Source organism: Acomys russatus, chromosome 1 (assembly GCF_903995435.1).
Source record: "Acomys russatus chromosome 1, mAcoRus1.1, whole genome shotgun sequence".
In the NCBI taxonomy this organism is placed as follows: domain Eukaryota; kingdom Metazoa; phylum Chordata; class Mammalia; order Rodentia; family Muridae; genus Acomys; species Acomys russatus.
Genome location: NC_067137.1, coordinates 24,160,059 through 24,184,428, shown reverse-complemented (window position 1 = coordinate 24,184,428; position 24,370 = coordinate 24,160,059). Strand labels below are relative to the sequence as shown.

General features: G+C 48.0%; 3 protein-coding genes across 4 annotated transcripts in view; 1 reads left to right on the top strand and 2 right to left on the bottom strand.

Annotated features, from left to right (window-relative positions):
* Window positions 1–5,288, top strand: part of Ift172 (intraflagellar transport 172) — a 35,953-nt gene extending 30,665 nt beyond the window's left edge. The window contains exons 36-48 of the mRNA XM_051142620.1: window positions 1,165–1,263; window positions 1,415–1,524; window positions 1,642–1,705; window positions 1,907–1,993; window positions 2,213–2,329; window positions 2,885–2,995; window positions 3,180–3,299; window positions 3,811–3,906; window positions 4,096–4,155; window positions 4,239–4,337; window positions 4,541–4,694; window positions 4,850–4,941; window positions 5,140–5,288. Of these exons, the coding sequence (XP_050998577.1) occupies window positions 1,165–1,263; window positions 1,415–1,524; window positions 1,642–1,705; window positions 1,907–1,993; window positions 2,213–2,329; window positions 2,885–2,995; window positions 3,180–3,299; window positions 3,811–3,906; window positions 4,096–4,155; window positions 4,239–4,337; window positions 4,541–4,694; window positions 4,850–4,941; window positions 5,140–5,229 (1,299 nt within the window). The 3' untranslated portion in view covers window positions 5,230–5,288. The remainder of the gene's footprint in view (window positions 1–1,164; window positions 1,264–1,414; window positions 1,525–1,641; window positions 1,706–1,906; window positions 1,994–2,212; window positions 2,330–2,884; window positions 2,996–3,179; window positions 3,300–3,810; window positions 3,907–4,095; window positions 4,156–4,238; window positions 4,338–4,540; window positions 4,695–4,849; window positions 4,942–5,139) is intronic.
* A 243-nt stretch (window positions 5,289–5,531) lies between these two features.
* Krtcap3 (keratinocyte associated protein 3) lies at window positions 5,532–6,885 on the bottom strand. The gene is made up of 6 exons (XM_051142569.1): window positions 6,771–6,885; window positions 6,484–6,668; window positions 6,340–6,399; window positions 6,016–6,222; window positions 5,775–5,909; window positions 5,532–5,670 (listed from the first exon to the last, which is right to left on the bottom strand). Exons 1-6 carry the CDS (start codon window positions 6,796–6,798, stop codon window positions 5,563–5,565), a joined length of 723 nt encoding a protein of 240 aa, XP_050998526.1. The 5' UTR covers window positions 6,799–6,885; the 3' UTR covers window positions 5,532–5,562.
* A 132-nt stretch (window positions 6,886–7,017) lies between these two features.
* Window positions 7,018–16,930, bottom strand: Nrbp1 (nuclear receptor binding protein 1). Of its 2 annotated transcripts, XM_051142155.1 has the most exons (19): window positions 16,791–16,930; window positions 13,903–14,131; window positions 13,461–13,583; window positions 13,190–13,291; window positions 12,719–12,808; window positions 12,375–12,415; window positions 11,937–12,031; window positions 11,446–11,469; window positions 10,353–10,436; window positions 9,978–10,036; window positions 9,749–9,847; window positions 8,901–9,033; window positions 8,573–8,678; window positions 8,425–8,475; window positions 8,206–8,341; window positions 7,995–8,048; window positions 7,859–7,922; window positions 7,643–7,698; window positions 7,018–7,562 (listed from the first exon to the last, which is right to left on the bottom strand). In XM_051142155.1, the coding sequence occupies exons 2-19, from the start codon at window positions 14,110–14,112 to the stop codon at window positions 7,458–7,460; spliced, it is 1,632 nt and encodes a 543-aa protein (XP_050998112.1). In that variant the 5' UTR covers window positions 14,113–14,131; window positions 16,791–16,930; the 3' UTR covers window positions 7,018–7,457. The 2 variants fall into 2 exon arrangements, with proteins under 2 accessions (XP_050998112.1, XP_050998182.1); XM_051142225.1 differs by lacking the exon at window positions 11,446–11,469.
* Window positions 16,931–24,370: the final 7,440 nt, after the last annotated feature.

Below are 24,370 nucleotides of genomic sequence, written 5' to 3'. Positions count from 1 at the left end.
AGACTTTAGTCAGCAAGCACTAAGCGACCGATCAACCTTTTACGCTGACTACCAAAGTAAAGTAGCAGGGCTGTACTTTCAGATTGGTCACAGGATGGCAATGGCCGATGGGGAGACAGCTTGCTTTAAGCCTTGTAGGGTTTAGCAGGCCAAGAAAGCAAAGGGAAAGGGCGGGGGACTTAGTCTAGACTATAGCTAAATTTGGTCACATGAAAATTAAAATTAGGATGTGGACAGCACACAGATACAGAGTTAAGCAGAGCTATAACAACCATCCAGCACTGTCTGCTGGGGGCACTGTGCAAGCTACAGATGTTTATTTCAGCTTTTAATACCTAGTTTTGATTAATGCTAAAAAAAAAAAAAAAAAGACAGTTAAAAGTAATTGTAATACATTTAACTGAACATTTAAATAATTGGCTTTTCGGACTGAAGAGCTGGCTCAGTGGTTTCCAGCACTGGCTGCTCTTCTAGAGGACCCCAGTTATGTTTCCAGCACCCACATGGCAGCTCACAACCATCTGGAACTCCAGTGCCCTCTTCTGGCCTTCATGGGCACCAGACACACAGACAAAAATGCAGGCAAAATATACATATAACATAAAAATAAGTAAAATCAGCCAGCCATGGTGGCAATGCTTGCAGAGGCAGGTCAATCTCTTTGAATTCGAGGCCAGGCTGGTCTATAGAGTGAATTTCAGGGTAGCCAGGGTTGTTACACAGAGAAACCCTGTCTTAAAACACCCCTCAAGAAGTAAGATCTTTAAAATATTGACATCTCAACATAATACTCACTGAACTTAATATTATTGATAATTGCCAATTCTTTTTTTTTCTTTTTAGTACTGTTTTCAAAATTGAGTGACCATCAGTCACCTGAGACTCACAAATAGTTGCAGGTACTCCTGCAGTCCTCATTTCAGTTTTCTTTATGTTACCAGGACAGCAAAGAAAGTGAAGAGTTGCGGTGAGCCAAGTAGATCACCACATAGGTTCAGTGGTGGTTAGCCAGAAGACCCACGGGCCAGGCGTAGGCTGGGAGGGTGGGCGGAAGATGAGGAAGTGTCACAAGAAACTTGGGAGCTAAGGGAGAAAGACACAAAGGCCAAGAAGCTCTAGTAGGCTTTGTTTCTTCTACCCATTCCCACCTGTGCAACCTCTCAGGCGGCTGAGCTGTCCATCAAGTTCCTGCCTCCCCAGCGCAGTCTGGAAGTAGTTCGGGCTGTAGGTCCTCAGCTGATCAGAATTGGAAAGCACAGTGCTGTAAGTAGGGTACCAGGGCTGACTTGAATCCATGTGCAGGGGTGGAGTGGGTGGAGTGTAGGGGTGGGCCCCTTGGCAGGTGCTGCAGTGTTCTGCGGAGGCCATGGAGTCAGTTGGGAAGACAGTTTCCACCCTGATACCCACTGCGCAGGCTGCAGAGCTCTACCTGAACCTGGACCTTGTCAAAGAAGCAATCGACGCTTTCATTGAGGGCGAAGAGTGGAACAAGGCCAAGCGCGTGGCCAAAGAGCTAGACCCTCGGTAATCACTAGGAGACCCTGCGTTTAGTCCCTTTTGCAAACACCAGGGAAGAGTTCCTATGGAGAAGGTATGGTGTCCCAGGACCATGAAGTTAGCAATCTCTGTACATCTTCACAGGTATGAAGACTATGTGGACCAGCATTATAAGGAGTTCCTCAAGAACCAGGGCAAAGTGGATTCGGTAAGGCTCCCAGAGTTAGGAGGCTGAATGCAGGAAGAGGCCAGAGGGTTTCACTAGGTGGCTGAGCTCTTGCCTACCAGGTACAGGGCCCTTGGGTACAGCCCCCAGCACCACAGAAACAATAAGAGTAAAAGCCGAATCCCTGAAGAGGTGTGGGGCTGTCCCCTTCCTCTCCGCTCATCTGTCTTTACTGCTCCACAGCTGGTGGGTGTGGACGTAGTAGCGGCTTTGGACCTGTATGTGGAGCAGGGTCAGTGGGATAAGTGCATCGAAACAGCTACCAAGCAGGTACCCCATCTCCTCTTGACTCTGCCTACTTCTGAGCATCTCATCTCTTACCCCCACCAGAGGGGTAAGAGGTCCCTAACGAACACCAGGGAGCAGCCTTCTGTACTCCAGTCAGAACTGTCTGTGCCCTTTGCCCCCTAAACAAACCCATGGCCTCTTGTCTCTGCCTGTTCTTGTTGATCCCAGCCGTAACCACGCTTTTCCTCCACTCCCAAACAGAACTACAAGATTCTGCACAAGTATGTGGCTTTGTATGCAACTCATCTGATCCGAGAAGGTGGCTGTAGCCAGGCACTGGCGCTCTATGTGCAACACGGAGCCCCTGCTAACCCACAGGTACCAGCCCTCTTGGAATGGATGTTTCCACTAAGGAACTCCTTCTGAATCCTCTAGAGCCAGCCATCCTTTCAGTCACCTCAGAGGGGCCTGTCCTTAGACAGAGAGCATCAAGCCCAGAATCCTGTCCTGAAACAGACTCCCTGGAGGATTTACCCTTTGAAGAAACACCCAAACAGCTGTCCATGTTCTTAATAACCATACACAGATGTGTGTGTCTAAGAGGAATCGTGGACACCTTCACGGGTCTTGACTTCCTCCAGAACTAACATTGTTCTCCCGTGGAGAGTCAAGAGTTCCCTAGACTATTAGCCTGTTAACCTTGTGGCTGTACATTCACCCGCACTCAGTGTCAACAGCAGCTCGAGCGACGGGTGTTGTCTTTTCTGAGTCAGCACTCCTGTAGGCCAGGCCAGCCTGAAACTCACTGTGAATAAGCTTGAACTCCTGGTCCTGCTGCCACAATAGGTTTCTCATGCCTCTTCCTCGTGCGTCGGTCCCTCAGCACGGACACACGCAGCTCCCTCACTCAGGTTCCCCCCATTCCCCTGTTAGAACTTCAACATCTACAAAAGGATCTTCACAGACATGGTTAGCTCTCCTGGGACGAACAATGCTGAGGCCTACCACAGCTGGGCTGATCTTCGCGATGTCCTCTTCAACCTGGTAAGGGAGGGTCAATAATGAAATGGAAGGATGCCTTTTCCTGTCCCGATCCTGGTCTCTATTTTAGGGGATATAAACCTTTATCTTCTCAGTCCAGATGGCTAGCAGTGTCCACTCTACAACCCTTCCTGGCCTTCCTCTGATCCAAGCCTAACTATGCAGTCGTGCATGCACTTTTCTCTAGTGTGAAAACCTGGTGAAGTCCAGCGAGGCAAACTCAGAGGCTCATGAGGAGTTTGAGGTGATGCTGTTGATCGCACATTACTACGCTACACGGTCTGCAGCCCAGAGTATTAAACAGCTGGTAAGATGTAACCGGGGGGGGGGGGGGGGGGGGTTTGACGGCTGAGCCCTCAGTCACAGGGATGCACCTTCTGCCCTATGAAGCTGAGCACGTCCCAGCTCTGGGGCTGCCACACTGCCCTCTGTGCTTTTGTCTAATCAGTCTTTAACACTTGCTGAAACCAAGTTTCTTCCCATAGGGCTCTGTGCCACAGCCCTACCAGCTGCATTCTGCAGATGTCACGAGTTTTATGCACCTCCTCCAAGTGCACATACTTTTAACTTACTTGGTTGTAACTCTGTATACATTTCATGTACTTGGTCAAATTCTAGAAGTAGAAGGAACCCTGTATATAATCCGGGCCCAGTTATCTTGTGTTGATGAAAACAACTAAGACCAGACTAGCCGAGACCTAGAACAGTTCAGAACTGCTTTCTGGTTTTCTAACTCCATGCTGCCTTAGTTACAGGCTAATCAGTCTGGGCTCAGTCACCACAGAACCAGGATCATAAACTTGGCCTTTAATCCACAGGAAACCGTAGCTGCCAGGCTTTCTGTTTCCCTCTTGCGCCACACCCAGTTACTACCTGCAGACAAGGCCTTTTATGAAGCAGGCATTGCTGCCAAGGTGAGCTCTGGGACAAGGGGAGGGTGGGGCTGAAGACACACGGAAATCTAAAGTGGGAAGATGGAGATTTCCTTGAGCAATGCTGAGTGTGGGGTGATGCTGTAGAAGACCGGCTGCCTCTTCTTGGAGTGTCCTGGCGCCCAGGGAAGTGGTACTCAAGCTCATGCCCATTTTCAACTTCTATTACAGGAAGTTGGCTGGGAGAATATGGCTTTCATTTTCCTCAACCGATTTTTGGATCTGACTGATGTAAGTAGGGACAGTGTCCTGAGACCAGGAGGCTTTGCCTGTCAGGAGCTGTGCCTGTCTCAGGGTTAACTGCTCTGCCACAGGCAATCGAAGAAGGGACTCTGGATGCCCTGGACCACTCGGATTTTCAGGATACAGACATTCCCTTTGAGGTGCCACTCCCAGCCAAGCAGCATGTCCCGGTAAGGGGGCAGGATGAGAAGGGAAAGGTGTCACCAGTGGGCTGGCAATGAGAAGGGAGGATGGCTTTGGGTTGCTGTCTTTCAGTGACATCAGCCCTCACTATTACTCCGGGAAAGCAAACTGTGTTCTTTGGATCTAAGGGGGACTATTTATAGCTGATGTGTTCACCCCGTATGAAGCCAGTGCTACCCCTCTTTCCCAGGAGGCCCAGAGAGAAGAGGTTAGAGACTGGGTGCTCACAGTCTCAATGGACCAGAGGCTGGAGCAGGTTCTGCCCCGGGACGAGCGTGGTGTCTATGAGGCTTCCCTAGTGGCCGCGAGCACTGGAGTCCGCGCACTGCCCTGCCTCATTACAGGTACAGCGTACCCACAGCATCCCATAATCCCCTGGCAAGTAGAAAGGACGGAAAAGCAGCTGCATGAAAACTTGGTTTCATCCCACTCTCCTCCCAGGGTCCGTTATCCTTCCCGCTGTCATGCACACCCCGTCATCTTTCCATCTCCTCCACAGGTTACCCGATTCTAAGGAACAAAATTGAATTTAAGCGGCCAGGGAAGGCTGCTAACAAAGACAACTGGAACAAGTTTCTCATGGCCTTCAAGGTTAGAGAGGGCGTCTTAAAGAGCAGAGAACAGCTGGAGGTGGGGGGGGGGGTAGGGGGACCCCCGCCAACAGGACTGCTTTTTTAAAAAAGCTGGTACAGATGCTGTGCCTGCTCCTGCTCCTCAGGACACCTAGGAGCTGGTGGCCCCTGCAGGGCTATAAGGAGTTCCTCTCCTGTTCCCCCTCTTTGCTTACAGACCTCCCACAGCCCAGTGTGCCAGGATGTGCTCAAATTCATCAGCCAGTGGTGTGGTGGGCTCCCCAGCACCAGCTTTTCTTTTCAGTGACTGGTGCAGCCAAGATGTTTAGATCTGTCCCTCATTAAAGTTCTGTAAGTAGTTGAGACTGCTGCATTCTTTGGCCAACATCTCTCCACCGCGGCACAGTGTCCTTTACTCTAAAAGCAACTAAGCAGGCAGAAGACAAAAACAAGTTCTTTTATTACAATTATTTATGCCACCCTAGGATCAAGGCCCTGTGTGTAGTAGGAAACACCTGTGGACTGCGCCTCCGAGGAACACCTGCCCAACAAAGAAAGCCAACTACATCAGCCATCAGCAACACACCCAAGAGCTAGCCCCAGTCCCCAGGAATGCACCCGTCCCAGGGCTTTACCTGTGCTAAACCCAGGTTCTCTGTGAGGCCTGGAAATCCTGATGGTGACGGAGCAGCTGCACATTTTCCTGCCTTTTACACTCAGGAGGTTCAAGCTCTGTTAGTTCCTCCAGCTGCAGGAGAGGGGGGACTCAGTCACCAGGCCTTAACTGACACAGCAGTTCCTTTGCAATGTAACTAGGGCGTGGAATGCACCCTTCCTGCCCCTCTTCCTTACCTGCCCCTGCAACCCTTCCTTCCTACAGGGCCCAATTCCCCGCAGGGTGAGTGCAGCCACACAACAGTAACCAGAAAGCGCAGCCTCTGCTGCAGACATGAACAGAGAAGGGATCCACAGCGCCAAGGCTGTATCCTAAAACCAAAAGTAACAAAGAGGACGAGGCCTTGGAATGAGGCAGAAGCAGTACACAGGGTAAAGGTGAGGACCAAAGCTTTGCGAACGGCAAGGATAAGCTCACATAAATTCTTGTGGGATCAAAGGGGCAGTCAGTGTGTCCAGGCCCTTGGTCCAGCGGTATGGATGGATCCAGCAGTCCCGGATGGCAATCAGCAATAAGACGGCGGCCACCATTGGCAACAGTGAGCGACACAGCAAGGAGGAGGCCCATGGAGCAGGCAGCAGACAAGAGCAGGTTCACCAAGGCCAGCGACAGCAGGGCCCAGTGCTAGAGGGGTAGAAGACATGGGTGAGCAGCCTAAGTTTCCCAGTGACATTTCAGTTTCTCTACTTGAGGCTCCTGCCCACTGGAAGTCAGCTGAGATAGCTTCTCCACCCCTCTCACCAGTCGTGGACGAAGAAGGTTCCTGGACGCCAAGAGGGCCACAAGTCCCACGGAAACACTCTGTGGAAGCAACAAGCCTATGGCTTACTGGCTCTCAGCGTTCAGCCCAACCTGCCTGCCTGACCTCCCTCCCGCCACGCTCACCAGCAGTCCTGAGCCCACCGAGATGACATTGGCGGTGGTATACTCCGGCGTGACCGCGCCACGAGGGTTGGCCACATGCCGCAGGACAGTCCCATGCAGCACAGCTCCCACCAGGAGGTTCACGTGGCCCACCAGGATGAGTGCGAGGCCGACGCGCATCAGCCGCCTAGGCCCTCGGGCGGCGTCTACAGAGTAGGGGGAAGGGCAGGTATCAGCCGTGCAGGGCGCGCCCCCGGCCAGCCGCGGCGTGTGGGACCACGAGTGAGGGAGGAAGCTGTGCAACTTACCGAAGGCGCAGAGGCGGCAGTACCTCATTGTGGCCGCTCTGCCCCTTCCGCCGCCCGGCCAGCCGGCCGAGCCGAACCTGGCCTCGCCTCGCCGCCAACCTGAAGCTGGGCTTCCGCACCGCAGCCGGGCAGCTCCACCTGGGCCCGCCCCCCGACCTGAGGCCCGGCCTCCAAGGCGCCGCCCCACCGGGCCTGCCCCACCCCCACCTGGGCAGCCACGCGCTGAGCAGCAAACAACACACGATGCTTTTAGCAAAAAGTAGACTTTATTACAGCAGCAACTGAGGCGATTCGAATGGCCCCCGGGGCCACCCCTGCAGCACCACCTTTCTCTCCTGCCCATCCGCCCCAGCGGGATTGTAGAACTCGGCTCCCCCAGTGCCCGTGGGCCTCCTGTCCACACAGGCAGGGCAGCAGGCAGCAGGGCAGCTACTAGCCCCTAGCTAGAAGGTGGCTGCTGAGAAGGCCCAGGCCCACGTCTGTGCAAAACAAGTAAACAAAGTGCAGAGGGGAGGGAGAGAGGGCAGGGGGCCTGATGATGCTCAACCAGGGAGCCCCTAAAGCCCTCCTGAATAATAAGGGGAGAGGGGCTTCACAGGGTAATACTGACTGGGGAGAAGGGACAGGAGGACTGCAGCATGTTCAGGGACAGCCACAGCTCAGATAGGGGCCTGGCTCAAGTGAGCTCTATGAGGAGACGGTGACAGCAGCTGAGTTGAGGGTGCTGTTCCTGGCAAAGTTGAACTTGTTGAGAGTCTCCTCCAGCAGAGAAGTCAGGCGGCTCTGGTCAGCCTGGGGAAGGAGCTCTGTGAGACAGGGCTAGGAGAAGGCAGGAAGGCAGCTGGGGCAGGCAGGGAAGGCAGGAGCCTCACCTCACTAATGAAGCCCAGCTGCACCAGCTCGGCTGCCAAGTCTGGGATGTTCTCGTCTGACAGAAAAATAGAAAGGACACGTGAGTACAGTATGAGGAGGAGCCCTTCAGCTCACACAGCTTCAGAAGCTCTGTGAATCACCCCCCTGTCCCTGACATGTCCCTCAAAGGGTAAGGTTCAGAAACTGCCCTCCTTGAAAATAAAGGAGACCCTCACTTGGCATCAGGTCACAGCTCAGGTGCCGGTTCAGTTTGTCCTCCAGCTTCAGCAGAAGTGTCAGCTAGAGAAAAGGACAATGAGAAGGAAGCTCCTCTCGCCCGCCCACCCTGTGCGGCCCTGGCCCTGGGCTTACATGGTGTTTGACTCCCTCCTCCACGGATTCGATGTTGCACTGCATCAGCACCACCTGGAACAGGGCAGGGAGGGGACCAGTCAGTAAAACTACACCTGGAAGCCCTCCCGGCCCACTGAAGAACGCGGAGGCCAGAGGGCAGAAAGAAAGGCCTTAGTTGAGATGTTTCTACCCGCCATGGCCAAGGACATAATCACACCAGAGTCCCCACCTTGCGTGTTTCCACCTCAGCTGGCTCCGGAGTAGGAGTCTTAACAGAGGGGGGCACAACAGGTGATGTCACCTCCTCCTGCTGTGGCTGCTGAGGCCGAGGCAGCCCAAAGGCTGTCAGAGGATAGATCCCATTCCTGGTAGGAGATGACATAAGTCACTCAGGCTCTGTGAAAGCCTCAGGACACCTACTTCCTCACAGAAGCCCACCTTCTCTCACCTGACATCTTCAAGGAATTTGTCTAATTCCAGGGCTGGTGACTGAGAGTACCTGCAAGGAAAAGCAAACAGATGAGAATGAGCACTCTACAGAGCCTCAGGGTGGTAGTGACCATCTCTCTCTGAAACCCTCTCAGCTGATCACTCACAAAGTCTGAACTGGCTCTCGTCCTGGCCCTGCAGGGATTTCAGCTAGTACCGCACTGGTCTCCATGTTTTTGGTGATCTCCTCCAGAGCATTCTCTGGAATCATGTCTGGTGGGTATAATCGGGTAGAACGTTATATAAAGACAGAATTGTTTCACACTAGGCAGAGGGCGCAGGGGTAAAGAATCCCTTTGGTAACTGAAGACTAAAGATCCCATGGCCATGCCAGTGATGGAAGGAAGCCCTAAGCTGGAAGAAAATTCCTAGTAATCTTTATTTAGCTTGGATTCAGTCCCAGGACCAATTCCTACTAGGGTCTAGGGGACTCACGTTGGTGTCCCACAATACAGTGAGCAGCAAGAAGTTTGAGTGAGGGCACTTCAAACAGTGCTGGGTGGAACAGAAGTTCTCTAGCTGTTGGTCTTTGAGCAGGCTCAGACTGCAGGCACTTTTGAATAAACTCCTATAGAAGAACAAGAAATTGAAGCAGGCATCTGGCAAGACTCCATACCTGTGTAACTTTCATTACACTTAGCAAAATATTTCCTACATGCTTGGAGTTCAATACTTGTTGGGGAAACACTGATGTATTTCCCGAAAGGGCTTTAAAAATAAATGGTAATGTATAAACTTATCATTCACTGTCTTTTTAGACATTTAGTTTTTCTGAGACAGGGTCTCATTATGTGGCTTAAGCTGGCCTGGATCTCACTGTATAGCCCAGGTTGTCTTTGAACTCACAATCCTCCTGCCTCGACTCTGAAGTGCTGTGATTACAGGCATGAGACACCACGGCTGGCTTTGGTATTACTTTTCTACTCCTCAACTACAATTTTTGTTTGTTTTTTGTTTTTGGAGATAGTTTTCCTATGTAGCCCTGGTTGTCCTGGAACTCACTGTAGACCAGGCTGTCCTCAAACCCAGAGATCCCCTGCCTCTGCATCCCAAGTGCTGGGATTAAAAGTTGCCCCACCACACCTGGCTCTAGGAAACAATTCTTTAACCTCAGTACTACTATCTTAACCCCTTAGCCTGTGGGCCTAGAATCAAAAATTTCTCACAGGAAAATTGTGGTTTAGTCTTTCCTATTTAATTTTACTATTTTGCTCTTAGAACATATTCCTGAGGTACAATAAGCCTGAAAGTGTGAGTCGGTTAGGGAGCGAAATTGATCTTACCCTCTGTAGTGAGTCTTCTAGTAGCTGGATGGCACTGCTGATGGCTTCCTGTGGCACATATGAGGACTCTCCATTGCCCTGAATCTCCAGTACTGCCATCTGCAGTGAGAAGGAACCCAAAGGAAAAAGATCTGAGAAACAAAGCCAGTGCTCCCACAGTCGCTCCCAGCATTGCCCTTTCTATGTTCTGATTTCAGGTTTTCTCTTTTTTCCTTCCCTCAGTTCTCACCTCCAGTGCACACATGCCAAAGGAGTAGATGTCCACTGCTGTTGTCACATTAGTGACTTCTAGAGAAAACACATGGTTTAGTAAGAGAGAGAATTGATTGGGGGTAAGAAGTGGCAGACATACTTTAAAACAAAACAACAACAAAAACAATGTATACAAGTACAGAAACCTAGAGTTTTGGTTGTTTTATCCTTGTATCTCAGGCTATAAAACCAAGATCTGGGGTAGCCTTGGCAGGGGCTGCTGGGGTGAGAGATAATCTTGGGATGATGTGTCAGGGAGGGAGTAGGTGGAGGAGCACAATCTGTCTGAGGGACCTTTTTTTTCTTTTTTTTAAATAGCATAGCCTGAGACAGAGAGACAAGGCTACCTTACCTCCATACTCTGGTGCAAAGAAGTGTAGGTTCTTCTGCTCTTCCCGGCAAGTCTTCACGTGATTGTTGATAGTGTCAGGAGCCACTAGGAGCAGGGAGACACCCACAATCTGACCACCACCACCAAAGCATGACCTTACTCTAGAGAGAGAGAGGCTCCAAAAGCCGTGTTTCTGCTGACGTCTCCTTTCTAATACTCAACAGACACAACCCTATCACTCTTCCAGACCTAAGCTGTGGCCTGCGTAAGGACACACCTATGTCCCCTTTCTGCAGCCTTCTGCTCTCATCTAAGTCACTAACCCAGGACAACAAAGCCTATACAACAACACTGAGGGCTTTAGACTCATCATGTAACACAGTCAAAGGACAAACTTTCATTTGTGACCTGCTCATCTTTTCAAAGTGCCAGATCTATCACATCCATAGGCCCATGAAAATACTATTTTATTTCATTCATCCACCCTGCAACTAACACAAAAATACAGGCAGCCCTTCCTACTATGGGACAACTGGAGACCTCCTGAACCTAAATAAGAAAGGCAAAGTAGCATTAACATACAAGCAAGGAGCTAGCCTCTTCCTTACCCATCTATGCTGACTGAAATGCAAAACAAAACTAAAACAAAAACAAAAACAAAACACAACTCAAGTGAATCAATACTCTGAAATCAGTTTCACTTTTTAATCCACCAAAACATTTTAGACCTTTGTTCTAAAACTTTATTCCTCAACACCACCTACCACAGGACTGAACAAGGAACCAGGGCCAGGCCCAAGCTGGACTCACTCTGATTGTAACAATGACTACAAGTCACAGAGAATCTAGGAGCACAGTATGACTTAGGGAGCCAGCTTGATGAGGGGGATATGACTCTAAGAGGAAGTGTCCAGCCAGGCAGAATCCACAGGAAACAAGCAGGTTACAAAGGGGCAAGCAGGTGGAGGGCTGGTGGGGCAAAAGCTAAGCAGGCATAATTAGGCACGGGAAGCAGGGAACAGGCCTTGCTCCCACGACTGCATGCACTGGGCAGCCGCAGAGGGAGCAAAGCAAGCACAAACAGAGCCCCAAGAGGGGCAGAGGGAGCTCTCACCATTAGCAAAAATCCTATGAAAGACTGTTGGGAACAGAGCAGCCCGTAAGCGGGAGGGAGGAAAACAGAGAAAAGTTGTGAGCGATGGAGCAGCCAAGCCCCAGACAAATGGTAACACCACACAGACACGGCACACGGAAATGTCACTGCACACAAACACAGCAAATGAAGGCGCTCACAGCAGGCAGTCTTGAACCTCTTTGGTAGGGTTTGGCCCAAAGGGCTTGACAGACCTCATATCATCTCTTGCTCTTTCCCAGCCTCCTATCAACTTATCTGTATTATTCTGAGGTTCTTGACAAGAAGTACAGGATTGTACACCTACCCCATTTTCACTAATTGGTCTCTCCTTATGAATTACCACTACTAGCAGCCTATCTCTTATCATGAGCCCACAACTCAAAACTTGCTGTTCTCCCGTGCCTTTCACCTTACCCCCATGGTTCCCAAGTTCCCGAGGCTCCCCTGCCCAGGATCTCTCCCTCCCTCACCAGAGCCAATCTTGATGAGTCCGTTGTGCTGGATGAAGATGGTGTCACAGGTCAGGTTCCCATGGATGATGGGAGGGTCACAGGAGTGCAGGTAGCTGTGGGGGCACTGGGCTGTTAGAGGGGCCACTAGGAAATTAAGGGCAGGGGAAACCCAAGGGTTAAGATGAGCAATGGCCAGGGCTCCTCCGTGTCACCACGATAGTCTCTATACTCTGAATCTCCATTACGCCAGGTGACTTAAGTGAGCACTCAGAGAAAGAGGCCGAGACACTGGTGGTTAGAGCACTAGGAGGACCCCATAAGGGGACCTAATTGTGCCAATATGTGACTCAGAGAAACTGGGGAGAGGCAGAATAGAAAAGCAGAGTAGTGCCTTGCAAGCTGTTTAAGGAACTGACCAGGAGATACTGGGGCAAAGACTAACCAGATATTACTTACCTTAGGGCAGATAGGATCTGTGTGCACCAGCGCTTCCAAGCCTGGAAAATAGTCCAAGGGTCAGCAGTAATACTTCTCTCTGCCCCTTCCTTCTCCCCTCTCTGCCCATCTTCCTCCTCCAGGGTCTCACTATATGCCCTAGCTGTCCTGAAACTATGTAATCACACTGGCCTCAAACACAGAGACCTAACCTGCCTCTGCCTCCTGAGTCAAAGGCATGTACCACCACAACAACTAGTGACGCTTCCCTCCCCTAGACTTCCTACTAGCCTTTGCCATGCCTCCGATCTCTTTAAACCTCTAAAACAGCCTAAAACTATGTCTAGCTTCTTTTCTCTTTGTACCTTCTCATTCATAGTCTTATGGTTCTTTTTGGTCTTCTTCAGAAACTGCTTAAGGCTCCCAGAGGACATGTATTCCGTGATGAAAATCACCTAGGGAAGCAAAGTACTGTTAAGGCTTTATACTAGAAATTATCTCTCGCCTGGTGACTTTACACCAGATACATATTAAACTGTGTTTCTTCAACTTTCCTTTTCTTTAGTATCACTTTCTAAGGTTCAACAGCACAATGAAAACAAAGAAGCAAGCAAACATTCACTCATTCCTCCCCATCTGTAACTGGGAAACGCTATAGGTATCAGATAAAGTCCTACTCTCCCTGCCACAGCAGTAGACTTCAGTCCTTGTCTCAAAATGACCTAGTTTCAATGTAATGTAAACGTAAAATGAACAATAAATATAGCTGCTCTCTGGCAAAGAGTTCAGGAAATACTAGGCAAAAACAAACAAACAAACAAAAAAACACAACTTACTCTGGCTTTGTTCTCTTTAACATCAGCCCAATACTTGTGAAACTTAACAATGTTAAGATGTTCCAACTGAATCAGATTATCAAACACTGCACGGACCTTTTCCTGGAGCAAGGCAGACAGGGACAACGGAGCTCACAGATCACTGTAGTACTATGAGATGCCATCCCCTACCCCTCCCCAAAGAGGGCCTAACCAGAAGGCTCTTCCAGTCATTTCCCCAGCAACAACTGCTTAAACACTGGTTCTAGTGTCCCCAGGCCTCATCACCTACCTCTTGCAGTTTGTAGTTCTTGCGTTCAGAGAACTGTACCTCATTCCACACAACCTCCACACCTTCCTCTGTATCCATGGCCAGGTATGCACTGTCAATACCTGGTACATTACGCTGATTCACCTGAGAAGCAATTTAAGTAGAATTAGGTTACCTCAGGAGCCACCATTTTAGTATGATCCTCTAACTCCACCCTACTACAGTCTGTTCTGTTCTTTCACCTTTTACAGTTTGCTCTCCCAAGAACCCCACCTCTTCCTGCCTCTTCTGCCAGCACCCACACCTTACCCCTTCCCACCTCACCTCTTCCCACCTCACCTCTTCTCAATCACCTCTTCCCACCTCACCTTTTCCCACTCACCTCTTCCCACCTCTTCTGCCAACACCCATACCTCACCTCTTCCCACCTCTCCTCTTCCCACCTCTCCTCTTCCCACCTCACCTCTTCCCGCCTCTTCTGCCAGCGCCCGCAGGGGGACTCCTCCAGGATCTCAGACTCATCCTCACTCTCCTCCTCCTCCTCAGGGGAAGCAGCTGAGGTTGCAGAAGTCACAGGAGGTGACACTGAGGTCAGGCCAGGAGCTGAGGATGAGGACTCTACCTTTGGGTCTGAGCCACTGCTGACTACTGTTTGGGACTCCCCTTCCGACATGCTGGAATGAACACTCAGCCTTCAGTGGTTGAACAAAGACAAAAGACAGAGGTCAAAAACAGATCTATGATAGTTTTTTGTTTTGTTTTTTTCCGAGACAGCGTTTCTCTGTGTAGCCTTGGCTGTCTTAGACTCATTTTGTAGATCAAGCTGGCCTTGAACTCACAGATACCCACCTGCCTCTGCCTACCAAGTGCTGGGATTAAAGGTGTGGGCCACCACTGGCTGGCAACTTTAACAGTCTTAACTAACTTCATCTTCAGACTCAAAAACGCATCTCCCTTGTTTCCTTTAAAATCAGAATTAGTCAGAAGATCACCCAAAAGTGCCAAACACAACACAAATGACAATATAAACCACTTTAGTCAAACACAAATGTATAGTAAAATCAGGTGCCCCATTCCGTCTCAGCAAATAGTAATGCAATTAATGTTTCCCACTGACTATGTGCCTCAATTTCCACTGTGCATACGGACATCAGAATACATGACTCTAGACTCCAAAATGTTCCACTGAGACAGCTTTATGGGCCTACACCAACTAGCCAAAATTCCCAACTGATTCATCCTACTAGAACCCACAGTGACATTATCCATCTTCTACACATCGGCCAGGTGACTGGTAGGGGTGACTTCCAGCTCTAATGGCCTCACCTTCCTTTTGATGTGTACGTGTGTGGCAAACAGGCATTGTTTAACAGCATTTCTTTTCATTTACTCAATGAAATGTTTAATAACATCTGTAGGCTATTGTAGGTCACACATTGGGCGGGTGCTTGAGATATATCAGTGAATTAAAATAAATAAAATGCCTGCACTTAATTAGCACAAATTTAAAAAAAAAATCAAATACCTTAAGTTTCCAGCTTTCCTTTCATAGTCACATTGCTCAAAGGCTCTGACTTTTCCATTTTCTGAAGCAAAGGATCTCTGTGAGTTTCAGGCTAGCCTGGTCTACACAGTGAGTTTCAGGACAGTGAGTTACTTCCTTCAGGTACAAACAATGCAAGCTATAGTTTTCATAAGAAAAGTGTTCAAAACATTTCTACAGGGGCAGAGGTGCTTGAAGAAAACCCTAAGTTTTTCATTAACCCATAAAAAATAATAGGGCAAGCACATGAACAGACTGTAAAGAATTGCAACTTGTGTGTGCGTAGGCTCAAGGGAGCGCTGTCTAGTAAGTGATACCCTGGAAAGTAAACTTGCACTCCTCAGTCAGCTCGGAATACCAGAAACCTGCAACCAAACCAACCAACCACATGCTTCTCTCCCATACCCCTTTCTGCACATCTCTCCCCAACCTACGCTGCTTTACTCGAATTGGGAGATTTGTATCAAACAATGTTCTAGTAAACTCAAAGAGCAGCAAAGCACTACAGTAAAAAAAAAAACATCTGGTAGGATATTCCCCCCACTTTAATTTTTAAGGAAAGTCCTTGCCTACCCTAGAAATTCTCTTCAGTCTTCCAAGAAAGCTATTAGTTCCGAGTTTTCCCCCTTCCCTGTCAAGGAGCTAAGAAAAATGTCTGTTTCACTTAGTTCTAAGAGTAGCTACCTTCACACGATGTGCCTAAAATCGGAACAGCTAAGCGAAATTCTAGCCAGATTAAAACAGAGACACTCGTAGAATGTCAACTTAAGAAGCTGTAGCTTATGGAACCTAAAACTACGGGACCAAGGACACAGACATCCACTTCAGAGGCCACTGGAGGAGAAGACAATCTGTGGCCAGTCACCCTGAAGGTACATTTCCCTCCCCAAACATGTCCCAGGAGGTAAGAAGAGAGGACTGCCTATAGATCTCCAAGCACTCCCGCTCCGGCTGCGGAAGCCTGAGCAACATTAGGGGCTGCTGGCAGGGTTAGCCGGGATCGCACGCCGGTGAGGGCTAGCTCCACGCGGCCTCTAGCTCCCCTGAGGGCGCACAGTACATCCACTCCAGGGCATTGTCTCTTAGCTCCCAAAGTTGTCCTCCCGGCTTCCATTATTAGTTTGAAAGCCCTCTGCGCGTCATCCCGCATAGCTCGCAGCCGCAGGCCGCTCCGGGGAACCCCAGAAAGCCCTCCGAGGCCAGCAGAGGTGCTTAGTCGGAGAGCAAGCGAGCTCAGCGAGGCAGGAGGCCCTCAGCACGTCAACACTCCAACAGGTCGCCCGGCCAGTAGCTGGGAGGAAGTGGCGGCCGGCGGAGAGTGGCCCGCCAGCCGGGAGACCGAGCGCCACAGCCACCTCATCAAAGGCCGGCCGCGCCGTCAGGCCGCAGGCCACGCCCCCCGCGCGCCGCGCGCCGCCCCGCCAGCAGGCCCGGCCCGGACGCCGCGCTTCCTTCCGCAGGCCCTCCGGCCCGGGGGCCCCCGCCCCGCCCCCGCCCGCGCCGCCGGCCCCGCCTCTCGCGGCCAGAGTTCTAAGAGAACGCCGGCCCCCCCCGCCCCCGACCCGCGCCCGCAGAATTCCGGGCCGCCGCGGCCACGCCGGAGACACCAGGAGGGCGGGCGGCGCCCTCTGGGGGCCAAGGTGGCCCCTCAGCTGCGACGGGCCGGGCAGGATCGGGCCTGACTCCCGAGGGAGCAGGGCGGCCCGTCAGCACCCGCCCGCCGCGTCCCGCCGGCCCGCGCGGCTCCGGGCGGTCGTGCCGCCCTCCCGCGAGCCCCTCCCTCCAGGGCCTCCTTCCCCGGAGCTCACCTCCCGACTCCGCGCCCGCAGCCTGCGCTTCAGCTCCAGCTCGGGTTCCGGGGCCTCGGATCGCAGCGACTCCCTCACAGCTGCGCTCCGCAGCGCAACCGAACTGCGGGCCCCGCCCTCGCGGCGTCCGGACCAACAGACGGGCGGTGCCGCACCGCCGCCAGGTTTCCATTGGACAGGGCGGCGGGGGGCGGTGCCCGCAGACGGGCGCTCTCCGGGCAGCCTCCTGCCGCGTCTCCACCCCTTGCGGGGCGCCTGCGGACAGCTTGCCAGCGTTTGTCTTCTCGTCTCTCTGTCCGCCCTCCGCCCTGCCGAGGTGCCCCAAGTAATTCTGCCGGACGAAACGAAGGCCTTCTCCTCCTTCTTGAAAGCGCCATGACAGTCCTAAATCCTCCGAAAAGACAAAAGGAACGAGAGACGCAGCCTCAATCCGGGGGATTAACCCACCCATATTCCCCATTTGAGAAGGAGACAGTGTACCGGGCACCAAATTTTCAGAAAGCTTTTTTTTTTTAATCGCTTAACATGAAAAGTAATAATTGCTGATTTGCATAACACTACCTAAACATAACCTGATTTGACCCTCATAAGGAAGAACTCGATGAAATTATCCAGTGATAGTTGACAAACGAGAAAAATGAAACAACAAAAAAAGTTACCCAAATTTAAGTTGACATGAGCCCAATATAGAACCTGAAGTAAGAAGATAAATCAAAACTGTCTTTGAGAAAGTATTTGGAAACGATTTAGATTGGCTGCAGATTAGTGTAAAGAAAGTACAATAGATCCTGGGTAAGCCATTGATCTTGGAAAAGCAGAGTCAGAATCTAAGGAATGCAAGTTCATGCTGCCATTATACATGTATTACCAAGGGAGAATGATTCCTCTGAATCTGAGAATGTCATAGTCGCCAATTTCACTGTCCTGCCTCACAGGCTCAGAAGGAAACCCTGTAGAGACTTATTTTCTCATCTGTTCACTTTAAAATGCTTATTTTAAAAATTAAATTTTCATCAAGTATACCAAGGCAGATCTCTGTGAGGTCAAAGCCAACCAGGGCTACCTACACAGTTAGACCCTGTCTCAAGACCAAACACCAAACTTTTTTTTTTTCACCCAGCATAGTGGTGCGTACCTGTGATCCCACCATTCAGTGGGCTAATGCCATGAGTTTAAGGGCACTCAGGGCAATAGTGAGACCCTCTCCCCACCCCCCAAAAAAATCTGATGTGTATTATCAAACATCGTTTGGATTAAAAGGTGTACTTACCTAAAATGTATAGCACAGCATTTCGAAGTTTGTTCTGGTCTAAGGGGAAGGATGCTGCTAGTCCTCTCCAGAGTAACCTTTTGTCCTCCCGGGCACCAAAGCAATTGGAACTTCTGAACCATGGCGAGCAATCATTAATATCTATTCATGCTGCTTTAGTTCCCGATTATTTTCTGTCGCCACTGTCCGCTTTTGCATTGCAAGTAGCCTTTCAAATATGCATAGAGGCTCCTTCAGCAACTTCGTTTTCAATCATTCTCTCATTCATACCTAAAGTAGTCAACTGCTGCCTACATTGGTACTACTTCATTTATGTCTCCTGATTATAAAAGTAGTAAATACATCCTGCTCTTAAAAGTAATAAATCTCAGCCGGGCAGTGGTTGGGCTTGTCTTTAATCCCAGTACTTGGGAGGCGGAGGCAGGCGGATCTCTGTGAGTTAGAGGCCAGCCTGGTCTATAAAGCAAGATCCAGGACAGCCAAGGCTATACAGAGAAACTCTGTCTCAAAAAACCAAAAAAGATGTATTTATTACTAGTACAATATTTGCCTGCATGTGTGCCTACACGCCAGAAGAGGGCACCAGATCTCACTATAGATGTTTGTGAGCCACCTCTAAAAGAACAGACTGTGCTCTTAACCTTTGAGCCATCTCTCCAGACCCTCAGGGTGTAATTTTTAACAGCTGAGTAATAATCCTTTGTGTAAATGTACAGCATTTTCTTTTTCTTTTTTTTCTTTTTTTCTTTTTTTTTCTTTGTTGTTGTTTTGTTTTGTTTTTTGAGACAAGGTTTCTCTGTATAGCCTTGGCTGTCCTGGAACTAGCTCTGTAGACCAGGTTGCCTTTGAACTCACAACAGTCCACCTGCCTCTGCCTCCTGAGTGCTGGCATTACAGGCATGCACCACGGTGTCCAGCATACTGCATTTTCTTTATCCATTTTGCTGTTGAGGGACTTCTAGGTTTTTTACAGTCTCTGGCTATTATGAATAAAGCCACAATGAGCCTGGTTGAACAAGTGTCCTTGTGGTAGAATGGAATGTTATTTGGGTATATGCCAAAGAGTGGCATAGCTGTATCTTGAGTTAGATGGATTCCCAACATTCTGAGAAACCCCCGTATTGATTTTTATAGTGGCTGTACAAGTTTGCACTCCCACCAGCAATGAAGGGGTGTTCCCCTTGCTTCACATCCTAGCTAGCATAAACTATCACTTGCTAACCATTCTGGCAGGTGAAAGATGGACTCTCAAAATACTTTTGATTTTCATTTTCCTGATGGCTAAGGATGTTAAACATTTCTTTCTTCCTTCCTCCCTTCTAATTTTTTAATTTTTAATTTTTAATTTTGGTTGGTTTTTTTTGTTTGTTTGTTTGTTTTTTGTTTGTTTGTTTTTTTAGGCAGGGTTTCTCTGTATATCCTTGTCTGTCCCAGACTTGCTTTGTAGACTGGCTGGCCTTGAACTCACAGCCATCTGTCTGCCTCTGCCTCCCTGAGTTCTGGGATTAAAGGTGTGCACCACCATGCCCAGCTTTCTTTTGGTTTTCTAAAAAGACACAGTTTCTCTGTTTAACAAAGCCCTGGCTGTTCTTGACTCTTTGTAGACCAGGCTGGCCTGGAACTCACAGGGATCCACCTGCCTCTGCTTCCCTAAGTGCTGGGATTAAATGCATGTGCTTGTTGAACATTTCTTTAAGTGTCTCTTGGCCATTTGAGTTTTTCTCTATTGAGAATTCTTTGTTTAGATCTGTACCCCATTTTAAATATGGATTATTTGCCCAGGGGTCCCGCTCAAACTAAGGCACCAGCCAAGGACAATACAGGAGGTAAACTTTAAACCCCTTCCCAGATCTAGCCAATGGTCAGAATATTCTCCACAGTTGAGTGGAGAGTGTGATACGACTTTCTCACATACTCTGGTGCCTCACATTTGACCATGTCCCCTGGAGGGGGAGACCTGGTGGCACTCAGAGGAAGGACAGCAAGTAGCCAAGAAGAGACTTGATACCCTATGAGAATATATAGGGGGACGTAATCCCCCTCAGGAACAGTCATAGGGGAGGGGAATAATGGGAAAATGGGGGGGGGGGAGGAATGGGAGGATACAAGGGATGGGATAAACATTGAGATGTAACAAGAATAAATTAATAAAAAAAAAAAATAAAGCTTAATCCAGTTGAAAAAAAAAATAAATAAATAAATAAATAAATAAATAAATATGGATTATTTGGGTTTTGTTTGGAGGGGTTTTTTTTTGTTTTGTTTTGTTTTGTTTGCGGGTATCTAGTTTCTTGAGTTCTTCATCTATTTTGGATATTAGTCCTCTGTGATGTGGAATTGGTTTTTTAAAAGTCCCACTCTGAAGGCTGCCTCTGTATCTGATTAACATGCCCTTTTCCTTACAGAGCTTTTCCGTTCCGTGAGGTCCCACTTACTGATCTTAGTACCAGTGCTATCGGTGTTTTTTCTGTTCTGAAAGTTTTGGCCTGTGCCAATGTGTTCAAGGCTTTTCCCCACTTTCTTTTCCATCGGGTTTAATATATCTGGTTCTATGTTGAAGTCTTTAATCCACTTGGACTTGAGTTTTGTGCAAGATGATAAGTATGGATCTATTTGCATTCTTCTTCATGCAGACACTCAGTCTGACCATCAGGATTTGTTAAAGATGTTGCCTTTCTTTTTCCAGTGTATATTTCTGGTATCTTTAACCAAAAATCAGGTGTCCATATGTATGTGAATTTATAACTTGGTTTTTTATTCCATTGATGAATGCATTAAAGTTCAAGAATAGCCGCACACTGGCCACGCAAACACCAGACTGTGACGGAAGCTTATTTGAATGTTGAACAAAAACTGGCCAGTCAGGGCCATGATCCAAATTCTGGAATCAGATGGTGACATGGTTTTTTATCAGAAAAACTGTAACCAAGTAACAAAACTATAACCAGGTACCAACCAACAAAACTGTAACCAGGTCATAACCAGCTAACAAAATTGCAACCAGGTGTAGGAAGCAACAGTACATTTAGCATCATTTTGACTAACTAGGCAAAGCACTTCTAACTGACCTTTAATTTGATTGGTCCGGCAGTTGAGGGACATTACAGAGTATCCAAGTAACAAAGCTTGATGAATAAAACCATAGAGATAAAATCATTGCAAGGCAGAGCCTGAAAACTTGAATTTAATTTCACTTTATAATCAGATGGAGACTAAAAAAACAAAATGGCTACAATTATGCTATATTAAAGGCTGAAGCAGGTCTCAACAAATGTTTGCTTTTATGTGAATACCATGAGTTTTCAAAAAATGATTACTCCAGCTCTGTAGTACAGCTTGAAATTGGGAATGATGAGACTTCCAGTAGCTCTTTTTTGTTCAGGATTGTTTTAGCTACCCTGGATTTTCTTTTCCCCTTTTCCATATGAAGTTGAAATTTTTCAAGATCTGTAAAGAATTATGTTGGAGCTGGATGTGGTATAGCAAGCCTTTGATCCCAGCACTCAGGGGGACAGAGATAGGTGGATCTCTGTGAGTTCAAGGCCAGCCTGGTCTACAAATCAAGTCCAGAATAGCCAGGGCTCTGTTACACAGAAAAGCCCATCCCAAAAACAAAAACAAAAAACAAAAACAAAATTTAAAAATTAAGAAAGTGTGTTGGAATTTTGATGGGTATTTTATTGAATCTGTAGATTGCTTTTGGTAGGATGACCGTTTTACTATGTTGATCCCACTGGTCCACCATGAGCCTGGGGGATCTGTCCATCTTCTGGTATCTTCTTCAATTTCTTCCTTCAAAGACTTGAAGTTTTTATCATACAAGTCTCTCACTTGCTTGGTTAGCGTTACACCAAGATATTTTATATTATTTGAAGCTATTGTGAAAGATTTCCCTCCTAATTTCATTCTCAGTCTGTTTGTCATTTGTATAAAGGAGGGCTAATGATGTTTTGTTTTGTTTTGTTTTTCGAGACAGGGTTTCTCTGTGTAGACTTGGCTGTCCTGGACTCACTTTGTAGATCAGGCTGGCCTTGAACTCACAGCGATCTGCCTGCCTCTGCCTCCTGAGTGCTGGGATCAAAGGCGTGCGCCACCACCGCCCGGCTGATTTTTTAAGTTAATCTTGTATCTGTTGGGGTTCAGGAATACCTGCACACTGACCACTCGGACACCAGACGCAGATAAGATGGAAGTCAGGGATACAGTCTGGATTTGGGAATCAAGACTGTGACCCTGAGCTGTTCTCAGAATGATTTTTTTTTTAAGGGAAAAAGACCATAACTGAGCAGGAAGAATCAATTCTACTCCAGGTACATTGTGCCTACATAGCTGGACAAAGCATTTTAAGCTGATTGGCTGGAATTTAGGAGAGGAGAACTTTGGGGGACTTTCCAGTTCTCCACCATTCCCAGAGAAAGGAGCATAGCAGGGACTTGCCATTTAACTCTAACAGAACATACATTTATCTTTAACAAGCAGAACATGCATGTGTCATCTATTGTTTTATTCTAAGCAGTAAGTATAAGGCTGTTTCTTTTTATTTATTTATTTATTATTACACAGGGTTTCTCTTTGTAACCCTGGCTGTCCTGGACACACTTGGTAGGCCAGGCTGGCCTCAAACTCACAGCAATCCACCTGTGCTGGATTAAAGGCATGTGCCACCACTGCTGGGTGTAAAAGGGTATTTTTGTGTCAGGCAGACAGAGCCTGAGAACTTAAAATGGAGATTTAAGACAAAATGGCTTCAGTTATGCTAAAGATAAAAGCAAGTATTAACAGAGGAACTACAGTTATGCTAAAAACTAAAGTAGGTCTCATCAGAGGGACTATAGTTGTGAAAAAAAAAAAAAAGTTAAAGCAGGCCTCAACAGTATCCAGCTACTTTGCCGAAATTGTTTTATCTACTGTAAGAGTTCTCTGGTGGAATTTTTAGGGTCATTTTTATATACTATTATGTCACCTGCAAACAGGATACTTTGACTTCTTCCTTACCAATTTGTATCTTCTTGATCTCCTTCATTTTTCTTGTTGCTCTCTATAAAGCCTCAAGTACTACTATATTGAACAGATGAGCGTGTGGACAACCTTGTCTTGTCCCTGATTTTAGTGGAGTTCCTTTGAGTGTCTCTCCATTTATTTGATGTTGGCTATGGGCTTGCTGTAAATCACTTTTACTGTGCTGAGGTATGTCTCTTATATCCCTGATCTCTGTAGGATATTCTCCCTCTCTCTCTCTCTCTCTCTCTCTCTCTCTCTCTCTCTCTCTCTCTCTCTCTCTCTCTCTCTCTCTCTCTCTCTCTCCAGGAGTCTTATCATGAACAGGGGTTGGATTTTGTCAAAGGCCTTTTCTGTATCTGGTGAGATGCTCATGTATGTGGTGGATTATTTTACTGGTTTTCGTATATTGAATCATCCCTGAATCTCTGGGATGAAGCCTCGTTGGTCATGGTGGGTGATCTCTTCGATGAGATCTTGAATTTGGTTTCCAGGTATTTTACTGAGTATTTTAGCATCTATGTTCATAAGGGAAAGTGGTCTTAATTCTCTTTCTTTGTTGAGTCTTTGTGGTTTGGGTATCAAGGTAACTATGATTTCATAAAATGAATCAGGCAATGTTTCTTCTATTTCTGTTCTGTGGAATAATTTGAGGAGTGTTAGTGTTGGCTCTTTTTGGAAAGTTTGTGTGGATTCTGTACTAGATAAAAACATCTAGCCAAGCCAGGCGTGGTGGCGCACGCTTTTAATCCCAGCACTTGGGAGGCAGAGGCAAGTGGATCTCCGTGAGTTTGAGGCCAGCCTGGACTACAGAGCGAGTTCCAGGACAACCAGAGCTATTAGACAGAGAAACCCTGTCTCGGAAAAAACAAAAACAAAACCAAAACAAAACAAATAAACATACTCGAGTGTGTGCGCACACACACACACCCCAAAACACACACAAACAAAAAACAAACAACAACAAAAATTTAGCCATGAGGCTTTTCTTGGTTGGTAGTCTTTTTAATGCCTACTTCTATTTCACTATTTAAATTATTTATCCAATTTTTATTTAACTTTGGTAAGTGGTACTCCTTGAGAAAATTATCCATTTCTTTTATATTTTCCATTGTTGTGGGAAATCTATGAGTCTCTGGATTTCCTTGGTGTCTGTTATGTCCCCCTTTTTATCTCTGATTTTCTTAATTTGGATATTCTCTCTCTGCCTCTTAGTTAGTTTGGTATAGTACACCTGTTAGCTCCAGGATTTCTCTGTCTAGATTTTGTCTGGGTGACCTGTCCATTTGTAAGATTGGGGTAATGAAGTCTC